Below are 17,770 nucleotides of genomic sequence, written 5' to 3'. Positions count from 1 at the left end.
ACTTAAAACCAAGGGCTAGCCTCTCCCTGAGCCCCTGGGGCAGCCCTAGCTAGGGATGGTCAGTAGGCCTGGGGGCCCGGCAGAGGCTCTGTCCCACACTCCTCACCCCTTCTCAGTTAACTGGGCTGGGGTGGAAGCCCCCCTTGCCCACAGGAGCCTGCTGCCTTCTCCCAGCCTTCGGGGGGGGAGGAGACCTGGATCCAGACCCCTTGTGAGTGACTCTGAGCTCCCTGCCACTGCTGTGAGATGTAAATAAATGCTGTTTCCACCCCCCATCTGCGCATTAAAGGCGGGGAGGGGGGCAGAGCTGGCTGAATGGATGGCATTTGGGCCAGGGCAGGGAGGTAAGATCACTGCCTGATGCTGTGACTTAAGAGGCTGCTGGGGTCTGGGTCCTGCATCTCCTGGGCTGGCCAGTGATTGGTCCCATGCTGAGGGGTGGTCTTGGGGGCTGGAGTGATGCTCAGCCTGCCCTGGCTGGCGGGGTGGGGGGCAAGTTTCCAGCTGTGGCCCCTCCCTCCTAGCCCAGCCCCTCAGGGATCCCCAAGGGGTGAGCAGGGTGGAAGGCAGGTCCCTCCAGGGGGAAGCGGGTGTGAGCAAAACCGTGGGGGCAGAGCACTCCTGGGGCTGGCATCTCCCCCCCACCCCTGTGACAGGCAGGAGAGAAATGAGATGGTTTAAAGGTGCCTTTATTGTCAGCTGCAGACGATAGGGCGCTGCCCCCCCATAGCGGGGGGGATTAGGTGTTGGTACAGTCTGAGGGGTCGAGGGAGATGGTGACATCAGCCTTGCACAGGATGGTGCTGGGGGCTCCGGACAGCAGCTGGCAGTTGGGCAGCTCCAGGGCAAGGTCCTTCACGCACAGAGCCTGGGGGCGGAGAAGCGGGTGGTTACAGCCCGCAAAGAATCGTCGGGGACGGGGACATGGACCCCCTCCCCCCACCGCCCCAGCACCTGCTGCATCTTCAGCGGTGAAAGGGACCCGGTTCTCCCCCCCTCCCTACTCCTGCCTGCTGGGGCCAGGGGCTGCTGCTGGCCCCGCGGGGGGGGGGGTGGTCCTGCGGGTGCAGGTTGGAGGGGTGGCGTGGCTGGCTCCGCGGAGGGGTGGGTCCTGCGGGTGCAGGCTGGAGGGGCGGCTGGGCCGGCCCCAGAGGAGCGGGGGGCGCGGAGCTGCCGGAGGCGGCAGAGACGGGGCCCCGGGGCAGCCCCCACTCACCGTGCTCCGGAGCGCGGGGCCCGGCGGCTCGGGGGGCAGCAGCTCGGCGCGGCGCTCGGCGCTGTCTGTCCCGCTCTCGGCGCGGCGGACGTGGGGCGCCCGGCGGATCCCGGACAGGAGTCCCGAGGCTCTGCCCACCGAGTAGGAGCTGGGTCCGGCCGCCTGCTTGTACCACGCCTGGGCGGGCGGGCCGAGCAGCGCGGCCAGGGCGAGGCAGAGCAGGGCGCGGGGTCGCTGCATGGTGCCGGCGGGGTCCGGCGGCGGCTCTGACTGAGGCGCTGCCATCGGCCGCCCCTTATAGCGGCGGGCGGGGGAGGCGCCTGGCGCTGCGCGGGGCTCCGCGGAGGCGGGGCCGGGCGCACGTGGGGGGCTCCGCGGGGCCGGCGCCCAGTCCGTGGGTGGGCGCGGGGCAGGGTCACCGGGGCCCGGCCGGTGTGTGGGGCGGGCTGGGCGGAGCCCGCCCTGCACCCCCGGACATGGCACCTCCGGGCGAAGGGAACCGTCGAGCCGGACGCGCCCGGGATCCCGCTCCGCTCTCGTTGCTACCAGGGCTGCGGGGCGGGAACGTGGCGGTGAGAAAAGCTGCGAACTCCCCGGGCTGGGTCCTGCTCCAGGTGCCGCCGGCGTGGCGGGAAACACGGACAGTCCCTGCCCCACAAGCAGGGCCGGCTTTAGGAAGTGCGGGGCCCGATTCGAACAGTTTTGACCGGGCTCCGGCAGGGATGACTAAAAAAAACCCACCTAAAAAAACCACATGGGGCTTGTACTCACCGGGCCGCGCTCCTAGTCTTTGGCGGCGGGTCCTTCACTCGCTCCGGGTCTTCGGCGGCACTGAAGTACCCGCCGCCAAAGACCCGGAGCGCCGTCGGGTGAGTCAAAATTAAAAAGGCGCCTCTAGCCAGGGAAGGGATTCTCTGCCACTTGCCCCCCACTCTGGGTGGCCCTGGCACTGGGCGTGGGGCCCTCTTAGGCGCGGGGCCCGATTCGGGGGAATTGGTGGAATTGGCCTAAAGCCGGCCCTGCCCACAAGCTGCAGCTCAGAGCCCCAGACCCCTTTGCTGCAGTGCCCCTGGCCAGGTGCCCGGGGCTCGCTCCCCCCATCCCCGCAGGTCACCGGCACAGCCTCTGAGCCTGGTACGGGGCTGTCCGGGCCCCCCGCCAGTAACGTGCCCCCCGGGCTGGAGGGCGGCGGGTTGGGGGTCGGTAAAGTCAGGTTACCACCCGCGGCTCCCTGGGGCGATGACCTGCCCTCTTGGGAGCTCCCCCCCCCCCTTTCTTTCATTTCTTAAGCTGCGCTGCCTCCAACGGGGGGCTGGAACAATGTGTAGTGGGGGCACTGAGAGCCACTGAACCAAACTGTGAACCCTGCATCTAATGGAAACCACTTCAAGCCAGCACCCCTCCAGCACAAGCACCCCCCATGCCTAGGGTTACCATATTTCAACAATCAAAAAAGAGGAGGGGGGGAGCCCCACCCTAGCCCCATCCACTCCCTGCCCCGACTGCCCCCCTCAGAATCCCAACCCCCCCCGCTCCTTGTCCCCAGACTGCCCCCTCCTGAGACCCCTGCCCCTAACTGCCCCCCAGGACCACACCCCCTACCTAAGCCTCCCTGCTTCTTGTCCCCTGACTGCCCCCTCCTGAGACCCCCCCCACCCTAACTGCCCCCCTAGGACCTTACCCCCTACCTGTCCCCTGACTGCCCCGACCCTTATCCACACCCCCGCCCTCAGACAGACCCCCGGGGACTCCCATGCCCCATCCAACCACTCCCCACCCCCTGACAGCCCCCCCAGAACCTCCAACCCATCAACCCCCCCTGCTCCCTGTCCCCTGACTGCTCTGACCACTCTCCACACCCCTGCCCCCTGACAGGCCCCGCCAGAACCTCCAACCCATCCAACCCCCCCACTCCCTGTCCCTTGACTGCCCCCTCCAGAACCCCCCTGCCCCTTCTCCAACCCCCTGGCTCCCTTACCGTGCCGCTCCGCAGCACACTCCAGGGGGCATCTGGACACAGCCACAACTGTCTCAGAGGGCCTGGGGGTGGGGAGACTTCAGAAGACATTAATGGGGGGGACCCCCCCAAGGCCTCTAACCATCATCTGTCTGGGGCTTTGTTTTTTTTAAATCTTCCCCAAAATCTATCCCCCAGCACCAGGCTGGGCACGGCTACTGCTGCCAGGCGTCCTTTCCATCGGTCAAGTACCCCGCAGTCACCCTCCCCCTGCCCCCGCTCCATTCCAGCGAGGGCACGACCAGCGCCCCGCGAGGAAACGGACACCTGGGCTCCAGACAGGAGCTAAACTCTCTGTTTTCCCTGCTGCGGCTCTCCCCAGGGAGCAGCACGCTGGGCAGCAGGGGATGGGGAGGAGGAGGAAGGAGCTCTAGAGCTGCCGGAGGCCGGCTGCCTGGCCAGTGATTTGAAGCTGCAGGGGAGAGGAGGGGGGAAGGGGAGGAGAGGCTCTGGCTGCTGGAGCACCATGCCAGTGGCTCAATCCAGCCGGCTGCCCTATCACCCGCGCCGTGCTCTGCAGGGGGGGGGGGGGGGGAGAATGCCGGACATTTTAAGATATTTACAAATTCCCCCCCGGATGCTATTTTTAACCTAAAAAGCCGGACATGTCCGGGAGAATCCGGACGAATGGTAACCCTACCCATGCCTCCAACCTCCCCCATCTTTCCCCAGCTGCCCCCTACACAAGGAAGTAGCCCCCTTGCAGACAGGTCACTGCACTGGTGCTGCTTGTGGTGATGGCGCACATGGTTTCTGGAGCGTGCTAAGGACCCGTGTGCTGCTGTGCCCCCCTTGTGCCCCCGTTTGCACTAAGTGAATGGCGGGGCGAGGCGAACAGTTAGTCACCAACGTCACTGTTGGCTGGTTTCTGGTGCCCTCTAATGGATCAGACAGAACCTTTTTCAGAGTAGCAGCCGTGTTAGTCTGTATCCGCAAAAAGAACAGGAGTACTTGTGGCACCTTAGAGACTAACACATTTATTAGAGCATAAGCTTTCGTGGGCTACAGCCCACTTCTTCAGATGCATTTCAGACAGAACCTGTGTGTGCGCATACAAATGGTCGCCTGAGAGAGTGCACAGCATTGAACTAGGACAGGGGTGGGCAAACGTTTTGGCCCGAAGGCCACATCTGGGTGGGGAAATTGCATGCAGGGCCATGAATGTAGGGCTGGGGCAAGGGTGTGGGAGGGGTGCAGTGTGCCGGAAGGGGCTCAGGGCAAGGGGTTGGGGCACAGGAGGGGTGTGGGGTGTATAGGGGGCAGGGGTGCAGGAGGGGGTGCGGAGTGCAGCAGGGGCCTCAGGGCAGGAGGTTGGAGTGCATGAGGGTGTGGGGTGTGGCAGGGGGTTCAGGGCAGGGGGTTGGGGGTGCAGGAGGGGGTTGGGGTGCAGGCTCCAGCCCGGTACCGCTTATCTGGAGCGGCTCCGGGGTGGCAACGGCGCACAGTGGAAGCGATCGGCATCACATCCCTGAGGGTACCTCCCCCGAAGCTCCCATTGGCTGCGATTCCCCATTCCCGGGGCCACAGGGACATAGTGCCGGCCGCTTCTGGGAGCGGCGCGGGGTCTGCGGCGCCACGGGGGTGGCAATCCTGTGGGCTGCAGTTTGCCCACCCCTGAACTAGAGGCTTGGGACTGAATAGGTGAGGGGTTTTACAAGCTGCACTCCGGCTGGCTCAGGTACCAGGCCGAAATGAGAAGCCACTCTATAGACTCTTGGTCCCACTAATTGATTCCCATTGTGTATCATTCTCCCCTCCAGAACCCCACAAAGGGATCCTTGTGTCTTTGGTTCAACCATCCTTAAGGGGACCCATTGTACTCTCTGCCCCCACCCACTGCCCATTTAATAAAGGATCTCCTCATGTCACATTTCCAGGAGAAGTCCTTGTTCTAGATTGATAAGCATCCATCACATGCCAGGTTCCACACTAAGAGGCTCCCATTATACATTCCACCTGGGGGTGGCCTACATGGCAGAGAAGACTGACAAACCGGAGAGGGATTTTGCCAAGGATGAAGCATCAAGCACAGTTGGTCTGTAGGACGTGAGCAACGTGCCAGGCTAGTGCAGGGCCCCCTCCATAGAGCAAGGACAGCTAGAATGGCTAAGTTAAAGCCACAGGTCCCATTCTGCCACCTTGCTGCACATCTAGGAAAAGTCTTTGTTGATGGCATGGCAACAACCTTTCTCTGCTGTTTGTGGTGTGCTTGTGGGTATCTGACCAGCTCTGGAGACTCCCCGCTTAGCTCAAAAGCAAAAAGCATGAAGAGAAATTAATCACAGACATGAGTTTATTGAAACCAGTCCAGGGATTGCCACATTACAGCTGGAAACTGACTTATACGGTTGGCAAGGGGTCTAGTCTCAAAGCAACTTGGGTTCAAAGAATTTACATGATTCTGGTGCTGAACAGCACACCTGACCTGTGGGTATAACTCTGGTTGTGGTGGGAGGCAGGCCCCTTATCCTATTGGCCACACAACAGCCTTCATTTCTCTACTGCTGTATTTGAAGGTATCAGTTCAGGGCCCAGCCTGCCTGTGGTGCATGGGGGAAATGGTTGCCAAAAGCATTAGGAGCGGTGAGCCTGGATGGAGAGCTGCATATGGCCCTAAGAATCTCATTTCAACTAAAGAAAGCTTTGAGATGACATGACCATCTCTCACCAGTAAGGTACAGAATACCCACATCACTGGATAGTGGTGATTTCTCAGGGAATGGAGGGAGGCAGGGTCAGGACAGGCCTGAGAGGTCTCTTCAGAGAAGAAGGATGGGAAGGTTCCCATGATGCAAGAGCTGGGAGAGGTTTTATTTAAACAGGAAGGTCCCTTTTAGTTAAGAAAGAGCTGGCACAAGAAGCCAGCTTTTCAAAGATTCTGAGCTCCTGCTGACTTTGGGTGGAGTTGCAAAGGATAAGCACCTCTTAAAAAAATCAGGTCCAGGGTGTTTTAAAGAAGGCACCCAACCCACAGACACATGTCTGCATGGCAAAAGGAGCCATTATCATAAAAGGGCCAACATGAGATGTACCCAGGCCAACCCCTGGCTTTTTACTGAGGCCCACATGTGCTGTGTAGACCTTAAGGGCACAGAGAGAGTTGAAATACTGACTGTGCCCAGGATGAAGCAATTAATATTGCTGAAAACTTTGACAGCATGTGGAACCAGCATCATGGTGGGAAAGGTTAACATGCAGATGCTTCCAGTCATGTCTCCACTGCTCCATCTGCCCCAGGCTTCCTTTTTGCCTATGATGAATCAATTATTTGGGGGCAAGAATTATCTGCTAAAGTTCTCTATAAGGGCTGGGGATATATATGATGCTGTATAAATAATTCGCTGTTCCAGGGTGTGGAGAGAGGGGCTGAATCCCAACAAAACACTATAACAACAGCCCATTAAATCCAAGTAGATCTGCTGGTTGTGGGGGGCTCTGTCACTCCTTGAATTTCCACTCTTGCCGGCACATAGGACAGTGCTGCTGGACTTGCTGTGAATTCAGCCACTTGAGAATGCAGTGCATGTGGAAGCAGTGGGAGCACTGCCCCCACACCAGGGGGCAGTCATCTCCAGGCACCTTACCTACAAAGGGACAAAATTTATGAGGAGAGAAGGGAGCACCTGGGCTGAAATACTGCAGGGTGCAAGGGGCCTGGGTTACTCACAGTCTGGGCAGCAACCATTAAAGGCCATCCGACAGATGCCACAGTTCTCATCATTGGCCACCCAGAGCCAAGAGGCTACCCCATTCCAACTCTTTATCTTCACCTTCATCCTGGCCAGCTGTGTGCGTCAGAGTCAAGTCAGCACCTGGCAGGAGAAGCAGTTGCTCAGATTGAGTTTAATTTCTAATCCTTTGGTTTCCCAGCTGAAACAGCTCATCTCCCCAGGGGCAATGCAGCCTCCTTTGGCTACCAGCATTGCTTCCTCCCCATGGCAGTTCAGAGTGGGATGTGGATGGGTTGTTCCCTCCCCCACAGCTCAGTGGTTACTAGTGAACCTCTATCCTCAGGAGCCTCTCATCCCAGATCCTCTATCCTGGTTCACAAACACCCATTTAGTGACCTTGCCCCATCACTGGGCATACCAGGATCAGCACCCCCCACTTTACAGATGAGGAAACTGAGTAACAGTGAGAGGAAGGAATTTGGTCAAGGTCACGCAACTGGTCTGACTGCCAGTTCCATGGCAGGAGAAGTAGGAGCCTAGGCCTGAGCCCCCTGCCCTTATACTCCAGGCTTCCTCGCTGCACTGCTGGGAGGACCTGGGCACCTTAGTCTTTCCATGGGACGGAATGAAAATGGATCCCAGCAGCTCTGGGGGACCCCGTTAGGCGCGTGTCAGCCTCTTTCCCTGGGGGTGCGGGGAGGCCTCTCAGCCCTGATCCTGGCAGGAAGCAATCACGTGACATGCTAATAGGAGCTGCTGGGATCCATTTTCATTCCGTCCCATGGAAAGACTAAGGTGCCCAGGTCCTCCCAGCAGGGTCACCCCCTGCCCCTCGGGATCTCTCCGTCCCCGCCCCCGGGAGCCCCTCCCCCTCGGGATCTCTCCGCCCCCGCCCCCGGGATCTCTCCGTCCCCGCCCCCGGGAGCCCCTCCCCCTCGGGATCTCTCTGCCCCCCCCCCCCTGGAGCCCCTCCCCCCCCTGGAGCCCCTCCCCCCCGGGAGCTCTCCAGCCCCGGGAGCCCCCTGCCCCTCGGGATCTCTCCGGCCCCGCCCCTGGGCCTGCCCCTCGGGATCTCTCCGCCCCCGCCCCTGGGAGCCCCTCCCCCTCGGGATCTCTCCGGCCCCGCCCCCGGGAGCCCCTCCCCCTCGGGATCTCTCCGGCCCCGCCCCCGTGGGACCCCTTGCCCCAGGATCCCGGCAGCCCCACCCCAGAGACGACACAACGGTCCCCAGCTCACACGCTCGGGCCGGCGGGAATCTCAATGGCCGCGTACCGGAAGTCCCGCCCCTCCCCCCGCCTCGGCCCTATAGAGCAGGGCGTACGGCACCTGCGCCCTCATTTGAAGCCCTGGCCCGCCCCTTCCGCTTCCGGCGTCGGCGCAGCGCGGCCGGAAGTGCAGGCCCCGGAGCGGAGCCGCCATCATGGCCGACAAGATGGACATGTCCCTGGACGATATCATCAAGCTGAACCGCAGCCAGCGGGGGGCCGGTCGCGCCGGGGGCGGCCGCGGAGGCCGGGGCCGAGGAGGCGCCGCCCGCGGAGGGGGGCCCGGCCGGGGCAGTGTTGGCGCCGGGCGAGCAGGAGGCGGCGGCCCCCTGCGGAACAGGCCGATCATGGCCCGAGGCGGCGGCAGGAACCGGCCCGCGCCCTACAGCCGGGTACGGAACGAGGCGGGGGCGGCCGGCCGAGGCCCCGTAGCCGGGGGCGGGGCCGCAGGAGCCGCAGACTGACTTGTGGGAGCAGCAGGCGCGAGGGGGCTGGGGCTTGATCCTGGGAACCGAGCGGGGCAACTGGCTCTAGAGCCGGCTGCGCCAGGAAGGAGGCGGGCCCGGCCGGAGGCCCTTTGTCTCTCCCCGCAGCCGGCAGTGTCTCGTGGCTGAGCAGTGAGGTGGGGCGAGCGGGCTCAGGGTCTCGGGAGGACTAGTCAGACCCCTGTGGGGTGGCGGGATCCCGGGCAGGGGGCTTGGACAGAGATGCTCAGTGAGAATATTTGTTCTGTTTCAGCCAAAGCAACTCCCCGAAAAGTGGCAGCATGACCTGTTTGACAGCGGCTTTGGGGCTGGGGCAGGCGTGGAAACTGGGGGGAAGCTCCTGGTTTCTAATCTGGACTTTGGTGTGTCGGATGCAGATATCCAGGTAAGAAAGCCCCCCTCACCCCCCTCCAAGTGTTGGAAAAGCCACAAAGGAGACACTTTGAGGTAGTTGACTTGGGCATTTTGGATTAATGTTACATTTTCTGAGGTCCGTGGACCCTTCCTCATGGAATGACATAGTGATTTCTAAGGCAGTTAACTTTGGACTCTTTTTATTGTTGCAGTCACCACTTCTGACTGACTGTTTTAGTACTGTCTGATGTGACTGGAATGCAAAAAAAAGTATTTTGTTCCTCTCTAGTTCGTTTAATATATAATAAATGACTGAGCAAAGGTGTCTGTGTGGAAAGGCTATGATGTTTGGGTCTGAAAATTTAATGTAACTTGCCCAAAATCTGAGACATGCAGATCCCAGTAAATGCATTAGTAGAATGCTTTACAAGGTTGCATTTTTTTTATTCTCTCCTAACTGCGATAGAGAGAGAGAGAGAGAGATCTTTCTCTCTCCCCACCCCTGCTTTTCTCCCAGTTCTGAACTCACATGCTGTTAGACAAAACGTACTGGCTTGTGGGGGTCCCTAATCAATTGCAGGGGGAACATGCTTTTGGGGAGAAGGGATATAGCAAAAAGCATACGAGTTATGCACTGTTCTACTCTGTGTAACTCCTATGATATTGTAAAGGACCCAAGATCTCACAGCTGAAATGTGACAGCCCTTGTGTTTGTCATTTGCTCTACCCAATTCCTCGAGGCATATGGAAAGACTCTTAAGGCTAGTCTTCACTGACCATTGGCAAATACATCCTAAGTATTTTGAGTTAGCCTAATACAGCTAAAATGCAGGCTCACGGGTTTGAAAGCTAGCTTCCCCCTAGTTATCTACGCCCAGATTCTCGAACGTAGTTAGGCCACTAAATTTGATTGACTTCAGTGGAAATTAGGAGCAGAAATAGCTTTGAGGATCTGGGCCCTAGTTGTTAATTAAAATGACATCAGATATGCTAACCCACATCTTAGGAGCGTTAGAGGTTTTTTCAAACATGATAAACAAGTTAGATGCCTTCAGGTTGGCAGGCCCTGACGAAATATATCCTCCAATACTTGAGGAACTGGCTGAAGCGATCTCTGAGCCATTAGCGATTATCTTTGAGAACTCGGGGAGGATGGGAGACATCCCAGAGGACTGGAAAAAGGCAAATATAGTACCTAGCTATAAAAAGGGGTACAAGGACAATTCAGGGAATTATAGACCAGTCAGCTTAATTTGGGAACCCAGAAAGACAATGGAGCAACAACGGAGTAACAGGCAACATGGGTTTGTCAACAAATCATGTCAAACCAATTTAATTTCCTTTGACAGAGTAACAAGCCTTGTGGATAGGGCTGAAGCAGTAGGTGTGATATATCTCAACTTTAGTAAGACTTTTGATACCGTCTCGCATGACCTTGTCATAAGCAAACAAGGGAAATATAGCCTAGATGAACCTACTATAAGGTGGGTGCACAAATGATTGGTAAACCATACTCAGAGAGTAGTTAGCAGTGGTTCACAGTCAAGCTGGAAAAGCATTGAGTGGAGTCCTGCAAGGATCCATCCTGGGACTGGTTCTATTCAATATCTTCATAAAAGAATTGGATAATGGCATACAGAGTACTCTTATAAAGTTTGAAAAGACTTATTGTAGCATGAGCTTTCGTGGGTGAATACCCACTTCTTCGGATGCATGACATGCATCCGAAGAAGTGGGTATTCACCCACGAAAGCTCATGCTACAATACGTCTGTTAGTCTATAAGGTGCCACAGTACTCTGCTGCTTTTACAGATCCAGACTAACACGGCTACCCCTTTTGATACTTCTAAAGTTTGTGGATGATACCAGGCTGGGAAGGGTTGCAAGTGCTTTGGAGAACAGGATTAGAATACAAAATGATCTTGACAAACTGGAGAAATGCTCTGAAATAAATAGGATGAAATTCAACAAGGACAAATGCAAAGTACTCCACTTAGGAATGAATAATCAGTTGGACACATACAAAATGGGAAATGGCTGCCTAGGAGGGAGTACTACAGAAAAAGATCTGGGGGGTATAATGGATCACAAACTAAATATGAGTCAACAGTGTAATACTGTTGCAAAAAAAGCAACCATCACTTGAGTATGTGGTAGGAGTGTTGTAAGCAAGACATGAGCCAGTTCTTCCACTCAGCACTGATAAGGCCTCAACTGGAGTACTGTGTCCACTTCTGGGCACCACACTTCGGGAAAGATGTGAACAAATTGGAGAAAGTCCAGAGAAGAACCAAAAAAAAATGATTAAAGGTCTAGAAAACATGACCTAGGAGGAAAGACTGAAAAAACTGGATTTGTTTAATTTGGATAAGAGAAGACATGGGAGCAGGGCATGATAACAGTGTTCAAGTATGTTAAAACGTTGTTATAAAGAGGAGGAGGATGAATTGTTCTGCTTATCCCCAGAGGACAGGACAAGAAATAATGGGCTTAAAGTGCAGCAAAGGAGATTTAGGTTAGACATTGGGGAAAATTTCATAACTGTAAGGGAAGTTAAGCACTGGAACAAGCAACAGAGCAAGCAATTTTCAAGTGATCCAACCCCTGTCACTTGCTCCAAGCTTCTGGCAGTCAGAGGCTAGGGACACCCAGAGTATGGGCTCGCATCTCTGAGCATCTTGGCTAATAGCCATTGATGGACCTCTGCTCCATGAACTTACCAGTTCTTTTTTTTTTTTTTAAGCTTGTTATAGTTTTGGCCTTCGTAGCATCCCCAACAATGAGTTCCACAGGTTGACTGCGCTTTGCGTGAATAAGAACTTTATTTTGTTTGTTTTAAACCTGTTGTCCATTAATTTCAGTGGGTGACCCCTGGTTCTTATGTTATGTGAAGGAGTAAATAACACTTCCTTATTCGCTTTCTCCACACCAGTCATGATTTTATAGACCTCAATCGTATCCCTCCTCAGTCTTCTCTTTTCCAAGCTGAAAAGTCCCAGTCTTATTAATCTCTCCTCATATGGAAGCTGATCCATACCCCTAATCATTTTTGTTGCCCTTCTCTATACCTTTTCAAATTCCAATAGATCTATTTTGAGATGGGGTGACCAGAGCTGCTTGCAGTATTCAAGGAGTGGGTGTACCATGACTTTATATAGAGGCATTATGATATTTTCTGTCTTATTATCTATCCCTTTCCTAAAGCTTCCTAACATTCTCATAGCTTTTTTTTTGACTGCCACTGCACATTCAGTGGATGTTTTCAGAGAATTATCCACAATGACTCCAAGATCTTTCTTGAGTGGTAACAGCTAATTTAGACCCCGTCATTTTGAATGTGTAGTTGGGATTGTTTTCCAATGTGCATTACTTTGCATTTATCAACACTGAATTTCATCTGCCATTTTGTTGTCCAGTTACCCAGTTTTGTGAGATCCCTTTGTAACTCTTCGCAGTCAGCTTTGGACTTAACTATCTTGAGTAATTTTGTATTGTCTTCAAATTTTGCCACCTCACTGTTTACCCCTTTTTCCAGATAATTTCTGAATATGTTGAACAGCACTGGTCCCAGTACAGTGACACTGCTATTTCTCGCTCTCCATTCTGAAAACTGACCATTTATTTCTACCTTTTGTTTCTATCTTTTAACCAGTTACTGATCCATGAGAGGACTTTCCCTCTTATCCCACGACTGCTTACTTTGGTTAAGAGCCTTTGCTGAAGGACTTTGTCAAAGACTTTCTGAAAGTCTAAGTACACTTGATCCACTGGATCACCCTTGTCCACATGTATGTTGACCCCCTCCAAGAATTTACCTTTAGTCCAGGGCCATTAAGTTTTCTTCTGGAGCAACTTCTTGTATGACTTTGAGTTCCCTCCTTTCATAGATTTTTTTTTTCTGGGCTACCAATGTTTACAATTTTGACAGCTATAAACCTCTGAGAGATGGTGCTTGTATTGGAGAAGCTGCCAGCCCTTGTTCTTTCCTGCCTGGTGCTGCTGTGAGAGAGATGTTTTGGCAGCAGTTTGGTTAGTGATAACAGCTCCCCTCTCTCTGTTGCACAGGAGCTCTTTGCAGAGTTTGGGACTTTGAAGAAGGCAGCGGTGCATTATGATCGGTCTGGACGCAGTTTAGGGACAGCAGATGTGCATTTTGAAAGAAAGGCAGATGCTCTGAAAGCTATGAAGCAGTACAATGGAGTCCCCCTGGATGGTGAGTCTGTTTGGCTGTTTTCACAGGACATTTCACTTGCTGGGTGGAGGACTCTAGATACAAGTGTCATGTGTATACAGATTAATTATTACTTTCTCTCTTTTAGGGCGCCCTATGAACATTCAGCTGGTTACATCACAGATAGACACACAGCGGAGACCAGCACAGAGGTGAGACGCTTTTGTTTGATATGGGCCTGTGCAACTGGCCTGTTGCACCTGATTAGCTTGGGCACTGAATTTGCATTTCTTTGTGGCTGTTGGGGTTGACTAGAGTGTACTGTATCTGTAATACAGCTCTTTCTCTGCTTCACAGTGTAATCAGAGGAGGCATGACCAGAAACCGTGGTGGTTCAGGAGGATTTGGTGGTGGAGGTGGCAACAGGCGAGGTAACCGTGGTGGGAACCGAGGGAGAGGCAGAGGGGCTGGAAGAAGTTCCAAACAGCAGCTCTCTGCAGAAGAACTAGATGCACAGTTGGATGCTTATAATGCCAGGGTAAGTGTGGGTGCTCAATCAGTCCTTATCTGGAAATGGAAGGGTTAGCTCTCAATGGCTGCACAGAAAAGGATGGAGTATTTATCATAACACAGAACCAAAAAAGCCTCCTTGAGGCTAAGCAGTTCCTGTAGTTAACTTCATTCCCCCAAATGTTCTACCAACTGCTCTTACTCATGACTGAGAAACAGCCATCTCTGGGGTGGGGACATTCTGCAACATCCAGGACCACAGTTTTTCAAACAGGCTAGGTGTCCACTTGGGCCAGCCTCTCACATGTAATTGCACACTGCACGTTGCACATCCTGGGAACATGGGAATGAACACCAAACTGCACATCTAACTTATTTGAAAATATGTATTCAACATCTTATGGGTGAGTGAAGGGTGGGGAAATTAACAAGCCTGAGTTGATGTTGCTCTTGTGATGAGGGGTGATGGGGAATGGTTGTATTTATAGGTGGTACCTCCAGTGCCCATTGCCCTGTGCACCAGTAATAAAGAATCTGTAATAGAAACAGAGAGGCAAACCAACCAGACTAGTCTGTTGAGGTTGCTAGGGAAAGTGGGAGCAGGATGGGGCTGTTGTCAAGGGAGGAAGCAGGACCCATGTATAAACCAGCTGATATAATTAATAAATCCAAAGGCTGCATAGCTTAAATTTGCTAAAGAGCAGGTGGGGAAGTGTGTTTGGGGGGAGAAATACCCATTGGCTGAGCCATATGAAATACCTCCTGGCTTAAGGTAGTTGGGTGACAAAGTTACAGTACCACTGACCATTTAAAAATCCAGTCATGGATAACTGGGGTGTGCCTGAAGATTGAAGGGAGCAGATTTGGCTGTTTAGCAGAATCAGAAAGTGTTCCTGTCTGCTACTGTCCCGTAAGACTCACTCACCACTGGTAAAATAATGGAAGAAATGTGATTAGAAAATCACTCAATATCTAGAAGATGAAGCAGCAATAAGGAGTATTGTGGGCTTATAAAGGGAAAATCGTGATTGCTTTCTCTGATAGAACTACAAAAATAGAGGGAAATGCAGTAGGCATGGTCTCATGGGATTTTAATAAAGAATTGAAAAGCCTCATAAATCTCAGTTGGAAAACTTGGCTTGGAAACTGGCTCAAATCAAAAACAAGGGATCACAAACAACAGAGTAGGCAGTTATGAGAGGGCATTTCTGGTTATTGATCCAGGTTGGGACCCAGTGTTGCTGAAACTCTCCCAATGATACTGAAATAAGACAATGAGGGAAAATGATTAGAACCATGACTGCAAGAGACTGAAAGGTGAATGGGCAGGAGTCTGGCAACATGACCAATACAATTTTGGGCTTGCCTATGCAAAACTGTTAAATTAAAGGCCAGGTTTATGCTCCAAAGCAGTAGTTCTCAACCTATATACCATTGTGGGCCGCATTCACACAAAATATATATACTAACGGTATAGCCCTGAGGATGTCACATGGGCCGCAACTGTGTGCTGATTGGACCCCAAGCAGCCCACATGTTGAGAACTACTGCTTCAAAGTTGTCAGTCAGGAGTGATGAAGTGTGATCCCTGACTGAGTTATACCAGCAGCACTTTTGCCAACATAGCTTATTTTGCTCAAGGGCAGGAATCAGCTAAATTGTCAAAAGTGCCATTTTGCCAATATAGGCTGCAACCCAGTAGGAGTGTTTTGCCAGTACAGAACAGACCTGGCCAAAGTGGGGAGGTGATAGGTGGGATCCAGTGTGTTCCATAGAATATCCTGAATGGAAGGAATTTGTTTCAGCATTGTGCTTTAGAATCTGAGTTATTTTACAGAAATAATTATTTCTCATCCTGGTTGCAAAGAAGATACTAAATTGTGAACTGGATGCTCATTGATGCAGTGATGTCTACTTGAGTCTGCAGATGGTCTGAAAAAATAACATTGAGAGGCATGAGCTGTCCTAGTCATCTCATCAAACTATCTCTGAACCCTAACCACCGTTTAAATGTCAACTTTATACTGCTGATCACTGCAGCAAAAACATGTACCTATCATATGCTGATCTCAGTTCCTCCCAGGCATCCTTGGGGTGTTAAGAGTTCCACCTGCACCTTACCCAGCTGCCAAAACAAGATTCTCCTTGCAATTTCTGTAGGCTGTTATGTAAGGTCACCACAAAAAACTGCAGCACATTGAAAACTGGTAATATTAACATGAATTTAATATCAACATACAGCACAGGACCTACCATATTGACTATTCATTTTTCATAATTTAGGAAGATCCTACATTTGAGAGTATACCGCACAGCTTACCAATTAAACTAGAAGAACTAGGATGAAATTAGAGGTGACTGGGGAGAAGGAGAACCTTAGGCAGAATAACAGAAAAAAACATTGACAGTGAGACACATTAAACTGTAGAATCCGCTCCCTGGGTGAAGTAGTGGCATTTAAATGGGGTCTTTTAGAATTAGGCTGGACAAACCACTAGAAAATATACAGTAGAGAGCAACTACCTATGTGCAGGGAAACAAAGGTCTTGTCTGTAATAGAAATGGTCATGGATTTAATGTAATTAATTTTAAAATGTACCAAGTTAAACTGGTACAAATCTCTAATGCATTTAAACCAGTTTGACCCTTTCTTATCTAGTAGCTTGCTATGTTCCACTGGCTTAACAAGAGAGTATTAAATCAATCTAGTTAAAATGGTGCACTTTTTCTAATATAGAAAGGCCTAATTCCATCTGATAGACCTATATTTTAACAGTAAAGTTTCTGTGAGACCCATGGAAAGCTTTGTCTTCCTGTTCTGTCTTGCAGCACTGTGAATAACAGAGCTTCTCTCTTCTTCTAGATGGACACCAGTTAAAGCAGTGAGCACATCCCCTGCATGGAAAGGACTCCAGACATCTCATTCCATGCTCTCCGGAGGGAGGGGTGTATGACTGTGGCCACTAATATCAAGGATGGAATTTGTTTTACTTTTATGTTTGGAATAGGTTTTAAACTCATGTAAAGGTTTTTTTTTTAATTCTGAAACAGATCTGTTTTGTACCGAGTTATTTTTGGGATAAATTTTACTGGTTGCCTGTTGGGCTGAGGTGGTTTTTTCACCTTTGCTGTAATAAAATAGAAATGTGTCTAGAGCTGTAAACGTCTGCTTCGTGTTGCAGCTGGAGTCCAGGGATGGAGCCTGGTCTGGGGCTGCAGGAATGTGAATATGGTGGGTAGGGATCAGGGAAATTGGTATGCAGGCCCATTTCTAAATGTTGGTGTCAAGTCACTCTCCTCTGAGGAAGGGGGGTTGCTGTTCTGCCTCAGATCTTCCCTGTCCCCACAGTGTCAGTGGTGGCCTGTTAACTGTGCACACCAACTTCCCTGTGCTGAGTAGAGCCTGTGGGTAGCTGCACAATCAAATACTGCTCTATTTACACATCTGCCTGAAATGAAATGAAGACTCACTCCAGTGTAACGAGTTAATAAAAGGTGCACAAACCTCCTTACTGGTCTCTGGGAGGAGGTGAAATTCTTGTTGAAGTTGTTTTGTATTTAACACTTGGTTCCAAAGTTCAGTGCTGGTCCCACCTCTTCAGTATTTTTACTGTAAACAGTTGCTGTGCAAATTCAGTGACTCCAAAATGCCAAGTAAAGATTTAGTCTTTCAACTATCAATTCCCTATTGAATTATTTCTATACATGGCTTTGGTGTCTGATTAAAAAACTTCTAGCAAAAAGAATCTAGAGGTCATAATCTTCAGTTTGTACTCCTTACTAATCTACTGGGAGCTGGGCCTGGGAAAGAGCTACCTTCAAGTTCTTTTTGGGAGATGGCAGCGAAGGAAACCTCAGCTTGTATGTGTCTAAAAACAAACCTGGCTGATAAGGTACAGGACACCTCTTCTACCTTCCCAGTAGAGTTCATATTGGAGAAGAATGCTAAACCTAGAAATCAGGAGAAAGCAAATCACGAGCACTTTGTTTGGACTTATGTTGGGCCTATAGGCATAAACACTTGTGATCATTAAGTGACAAACTATGAGGACTTTTCTAGACTTGCAAGGTTAGAGATG

The 17,770-nt window shown here is 52.2% G+C and overlaps 3 protein-coding genes across 4 annotated transcripts; 1 reads left to right on the top strand and 2 right to left on the bottom strand.

Annotated features, from left to right (window-relative positions):
* Window positions 1-739: 739 nt before the first annotated feature.
* Window positions 740-1,501, bottom strand: NPB (neuropeptide B). Its single transcript, XM_065415105.1, has 2 exons — window positions 1,217-1,501; window positions 740-868 (listed from the first exon to the last, which is right to left on the bottom strand). The coding sequence occupies exons 1-2, from the start codon at window positions 1,499-1,501 to the stop codon at window positions 740-742; spliced, it is 414 nt and encodes a 137-aa protein (XP_065271177.1).
* A 4,007-nt stretch (window positions 1,502-5,508) lies between these two features.
* On the bottom strand, window positions 5,509-8,192 carry ANAPC11 (anaphase promoting complex subunit 11). 2 transcript variants are annotated; one of them, XM_065415540.1, is made up of 3 exons: window positions 8,142-8,192; window positions 6,901-7,045; window positions 5,509-6,817 (listed from the first exon to the last, which is right to left on the bottom strand). In XM_065415540.1, exons 2-3 carry the CDS (start codon window positions 7,007-7,009, stop codon window positions 6,672-6,674), a joined length of 255 nt encoding a protein of 84 aa, XP_065271612.1. In that variant the 5' UTR covers window positions 7,010-7,045; window positions 8,142-8,192; the 3' UTR covers window positions 5,509-6,671. The 2 variants fall into 2 exon arrangements, with proteins under 2 accessions (XP_065271612.1, XP_065271613.1); XM_065415541.1 differs by having other exon boundaries at window positions 8,111-8,184.
* A 93-nt stretch (window positions 8,193-8,285) lies between these two features.
* ALYREF (Aly/REF export factor) lies at window positions 8,286-16,846 on the top strand. The gene is made up of 6 exons (XM_065415649.1): window positions 8,286-8,562; window positions 8,909-9,040; window positions 13,076-13,223; window positions 13,330-13,393; window positions 13,539-13,719; window positions 16,555-16,846. Exons 1-6 carry the CDS (start codon window positions 8,326-8,328, stop codon window positions 16,567-16,569), a joined length of 777 nt encoding a protein of 258 aa, XP_065271721.1. The 5' UTR covers window positions 8,286-8,325; the 3' UTR covers window positions 16,570-16,846.
* The last annotated feature ends 924 nt before the right edge of the window (window positions 16,847-17,770 follow it).

This window comes from Emys orbicularis, chromosome 13, assembly GCF_028017835.1.
Source record: "Emys orbicularis isolate rEmyOrb1 chromosome 13, rEmyOrb1.hap1, whole genome shotgun sequence".
Taxonomy (NCBI): Eukaryota; Metazoa; Chordata; order Testudines; family Emydidae; genus Emys; species Emys orbicularis.
This window is presented reverse-complemented; position numbering and strand designations above follow the sequence as displayed.

Coding starts and splice junctions, on each gene's coding strand:
- ALYREF (XM_065415649.1), top strand. CDS start 8,326: ATGGCCGACAAGATGGACATGTCCCTGGACGATATCATCAAGCTGAAC. Junction 9,041..13,075: donor TGTCGGATGCAGATATCCAG/GTAAGAAAGCCC, acceptor TCTGTTGCACAG/GAGCTCTTTGCAGAGTTTGG. Junction 13,394..13,538: donor CAGCGGAGACCAGCACAGAG/GTGAGACGCTTT, acceptor TCTGCTTCACAG/TGTAATCAGAGGAGGCATGA.
- ANAPC11 (XM_065415540.1), bottom strand. CDS start 7,009: ATGAAGGTGAAGATAAAGAGTTGGAATGGGGTAGCCTCTTGGCTCTGG. Junction 6,818..6,900: donor TAATGGTTGCTGCCCAGACT/GTGAGTAACCCA, acceptor GTCCCTTTGTAG/GTAAGGTGCCTGGAGATGAC.
- NPB (XM_065415105.1), bottom strand. CDS start 1,501: ATGGCAGCGCCTCAGTCAGAGCCGCCGCCGGACCCCGCCGGCACCATG. Junction 869..1,216: donor GCCCCGCGCTCCGGAGCACG/GTGAGTGGGGGC, acceptor CTCCGCCCCCAG/GCTCTGTGCGTGAAGGACCT.